General features: G+C 42.3%; 1 protein-coding gene across 2 annotated transcripts; it reads left to right on the forward strand.

Moving 5' to 3' along the window:
- On the forward strand, nucleotides 1,050–3,359 carry LOC107618375 (cytochrome P450 89A2). Of its 2 annotated transcripts, none has more exons than XR_002354841.1 (2): nucleotides 1,050–3,013; nucleotides 3,118–3,319. XR_002354841.1 is itself a non-coding variant. In XM_016320418.2 (2 exons), the coding sequence occupies exon 1, from the start codon at nucleotides 1,281–1,283 to the stop codon at nucleotides 2,817–2,819; it is 1,539 nt and encodes a 512-aa protein (XP_016175904.1). In that variant the 5' UTR covers nucleotides 1,051–1,280; the 3' UTR covers nucleotides 2,820–2,839; nucleotides 3,118–3,359. The 2 variants fall into 2 exon arrangements, 1 of the variants encoding a protein (XP_016175904.1); XM_016320418.2 differs by having other exon boundaries at nucleotides 1,051–2,839; nucleotides 3,118–3,359.

Consider the following 3,457-nt stretch of genomic DNA (forward strand, 5'->3'; position numbering starts at 1 on the left):
TTTAAATTTTATTCTTTTACTAAAATTTGATCAACATTTAATCAGTCAAAGAAAAATGAATAATTCTATATTATTAGATATAATCTCACCTCGTTAAAAATGAGGAGTGCTACACATACAAGTCTTTTTGACTTACAAGTCTTATAAGTTACTAAGCCTTTTAATGCGTTATTCAACGTTTCCTATTTTCAAAGCGCTACACTCAGAACGATTCTTCTTCTTCTTCCTCCTCTTCCTCTTCCTCTTCGTTTTTTTTTTTCGATTTTCATAGTTTCTGAAATCAAGTTTTGAAATCGTTTTGAAAAAGAAGAAGCAGCAGAAGATGAGGAGAAAGAGAAAGAGTTCTGAATTATGCAACGAATTTTGGGTGTATTTTTCGTAATCCTTTGGGTGTATTTCTGTAATCCTTTTGAAGATAATGGAACTTCAGAAATACACCCAAACGATTACAGAAATCCACCCAAAGGATTACAGAAAATACACCCAAAGGATTTAAAGAAATACACCCAAAATTTGTTAAAATACATCTTATGCATAATTCAGAACTCTTCTCTTTCTCCTCCTCATCTTCTACTGCTTTTTCTTCTTCAAAAACGATTTCACCATGAAAAATCGAAAAAAAAAGATAAAACAGAGAGAAAGAACGTAAATGAAGAAGAAGAGGAAGACGATGAAGAAGAACGTGCAGAAACGAAAGAAAAGGAGAAGAAGAAGAGTAAGAGAAAGAAGAACGTGCAGCAAGAAGAAGAAGAAGAAGAAGGAGAAAGAGAAGGCAAGAAACGAAAGAAAAGAAGAAGGAGAAGACGAAGAGGAAGAAGAATGGTTCGAAGCGTGTTTTGAATGTTAATTTTAATTAAACTTGTAAGGCTTACAAGCCTTAATCACTTGTATGCCAAGAATTACTCGTTAAAAATATTAATAGATAATTACAAATTACAAAAACTATTGCCTAACACTCCTCTTTAATATAAATGAGAAGAGAAAAGGTAATTGTGGTCCGACGGCCGGTGCCATATTTGTATATAAATCCACGTTTAGATAAGAAGGATTGGAGCATATGTTTTCAGTAAATTTCCTTGCTAAAACCTTCTCCATATGATCATTAATTTATGATAAGGTAAGGACTAAAAGAGAGGTCAGGGATGACGTCAGAAATAGGCACATCTGGGCATGTATATCCCCACCAATCCACCATCCCTATACGTATTAATATTATGGTTCACTAGTTTTCGTTGGAAGCAGTTATCATCACAAGCACCTGAGTTTCTGAGTTCTGAAACATGGAAACATGGTTGTTGGTGGTGGTTTCCGCATGCGTGTGTCTCCTCATCAGAGCAATAATAATAACTCTTACCAGCAGCAGTCACAAGAGCCAGGCCCGTCCTCGTCTTCCCCCGGGCCCACCACACATTCCTATCGTAACCAGTGTCGTCTGGCTCGCTAAATCATTCTCCCAAATCGAGCCCATCCTCGTCGGCCTTCGGGCCAAGTACGGGCCCGTCATCACACTCCGCATCACTACCCGGCCTGCCATCTTCGTGGCGGATCGCTCCCTGGCCCACCAGGCACTCGTCCAGAAGGGAGCCGTCTTCTCCGACCGGCCCCCTGCCCTAACCGTCTCCCGCATACTCACCTGCAACCAGCACAACATCAACTCCGCACCCTATGGCCCCACGTGGCGCTCCCTCCGCCGCAACCTCACCACTGAGATGCTGCACCCTAACCGCATCAAATCGTTCTCTTCAGTCCGTCGCTGGGTCCTCGACGTCCTCCTCAACCGCCTCAAGTCCGATTCCGAAACCACACACTCCGTCAGAGTCATCGATCATTTCCACTATGCCATGTTCTGCTTACTCGTCTTCATGTGCTTCGGCGAAAAGTTGGACGAAAAGCAAGTCAAGGACGTGGAGCGTGTTCAGCGAGCGTTGCTTCTTGCAGTTAATAGATTCAACGTCCTCAATTTCTGGCCAATAATCACTCGGATTCTCTTCCGGAATCGGTGGCAGGAGTTCTTTAGGCTTAAGGAGGAGCAGAGTGATGTCTTGATTCCGCTAATTAGGGCTAGAAAGTGTGCAACGGAACACCGCGGTGGTGGTGGCGGTGACGGTGGCGGTGATGTTGTTTCTTATGTGGATACTCTGTTGGATTTAGAGTTGCCGGAGGAGAAGCGGAAATTGAATGATGAAGAATTGGTGACGCTGTGTTCGGAGTTCTTGAGTGCCGGTACGGACACGACGGCCACGGCGCTGCAGTGGATTATGGCGAATGTGGTGAAGTACCCGCACGTGCAGCAGAGGCTTCTAGAAGAGATTAGAGAGGTGAAGGGTGAGAGTAGAGAGGAGGTGAAAGAGGAGGAGCTGCAGAGGATGCCGTACTTGAAGGCCGTGGTGTTGGAAGGGCTGCGGCGCCATCCTCCGGGGCACTTTGTGCTGCCGCATGCTGTGACGGAGGACGTGGTGTTGAATGGTTACTTGGTGCCGAAGAAAGGCACGGTGAATTTCATGGTGGCGCAGATAGGTTGGGATCCCGAGGTGTGGGAGGATCCCATGGCATTCAAGCCGGAGAGGTTCTTGGAGAAGGAGAAGGATTTCGATATCACGGGGAACAAGGAAATCAAGATGATGCCATTTGGAGCTGGGAGGAGGATCTGTCCTGGCTTTAATCTAGCAATGCTCCATTTGGAGTACTTTGTGGCCAATTTGGTTTGGAATTTCGATTGGAAGGTGCCCGATGGAGAAACCGTTGATTTGTCTGAAAAGCAGGAGTTTACTATTGTCATGAAGAATCCATTGCATGCTCATATTACTTCTAGGATCTGAATGGAGGACCCTTAATAAAGGTGATACTTTTGATCACAATGATGTAGTAGTTGGTCCAAATATTGTGAATTTTATATAATTCGTGTGTAAATAATGACACTGTTTCTCAGTTGTTATTAAGAAGAATCATTTTGAGCTTATTTTTGGTTTACCACTGGATGAGCTTATTTGTTCTGCATCTAGCATTTCATTATGTAAGCATTCACTTGCAAGCACCTTGGCCTGAATATTTTGTCAATAGCAATGCCCTTTTCATGATATCTAGAACATTGATACTAATTACTATCTTCATTTTCAGCTTCCTACACCCTTTTCCCAAACAAGAGTATGTGCTGCAACAGTAGAAGTAATGGAATAATGGTGCAGGGACTTTCTGGCATGGATACGTTTTTATCTGTTAATATAAACATATCGTTTCTGTATAGATAGATTGACATTTTTTATGTATCAAATTGCTCGAAATGATGTTTATTTTGAAATACACGGAAAATTTCACTGTATAGAGTTGGAAATTAAAAGGGAGTTGATTGCAAAGTCTTTCATTTTTTCCTCTTAGGTAGGAATGGGGTCAACTTAACATGGTGGAAGTCAACAAACAACTTCTTGAATCAAATTTTTTATATTTGCGTTGGATAAAT

The sequence above is a fragment of the Arachis ipaensis genome, chromosome B09 (genome assembly GCF_000816755.2).
Source record: "Arachis ipaensis cultivar K30076 chromosome B09, Araip1.1, whole genome shotgun sequence".
Classification (NCBI taxonomy): domain Eukaryota; kingdom Viridiplantae; phylum Streptophyta; class Magnoliopsida; order Fabales; family Fabaceae; genus Arachis; species Arachis ipaensis.

Coding starts and splice junctions, on each gene's coding strand:
- LOC107618375 (XM_016320418.2), top strand. CDS start 1,281: ATGGAAACATGGTTGTTGGTGGTGGTTTCCGCATGCGTGTGTCTCCTC.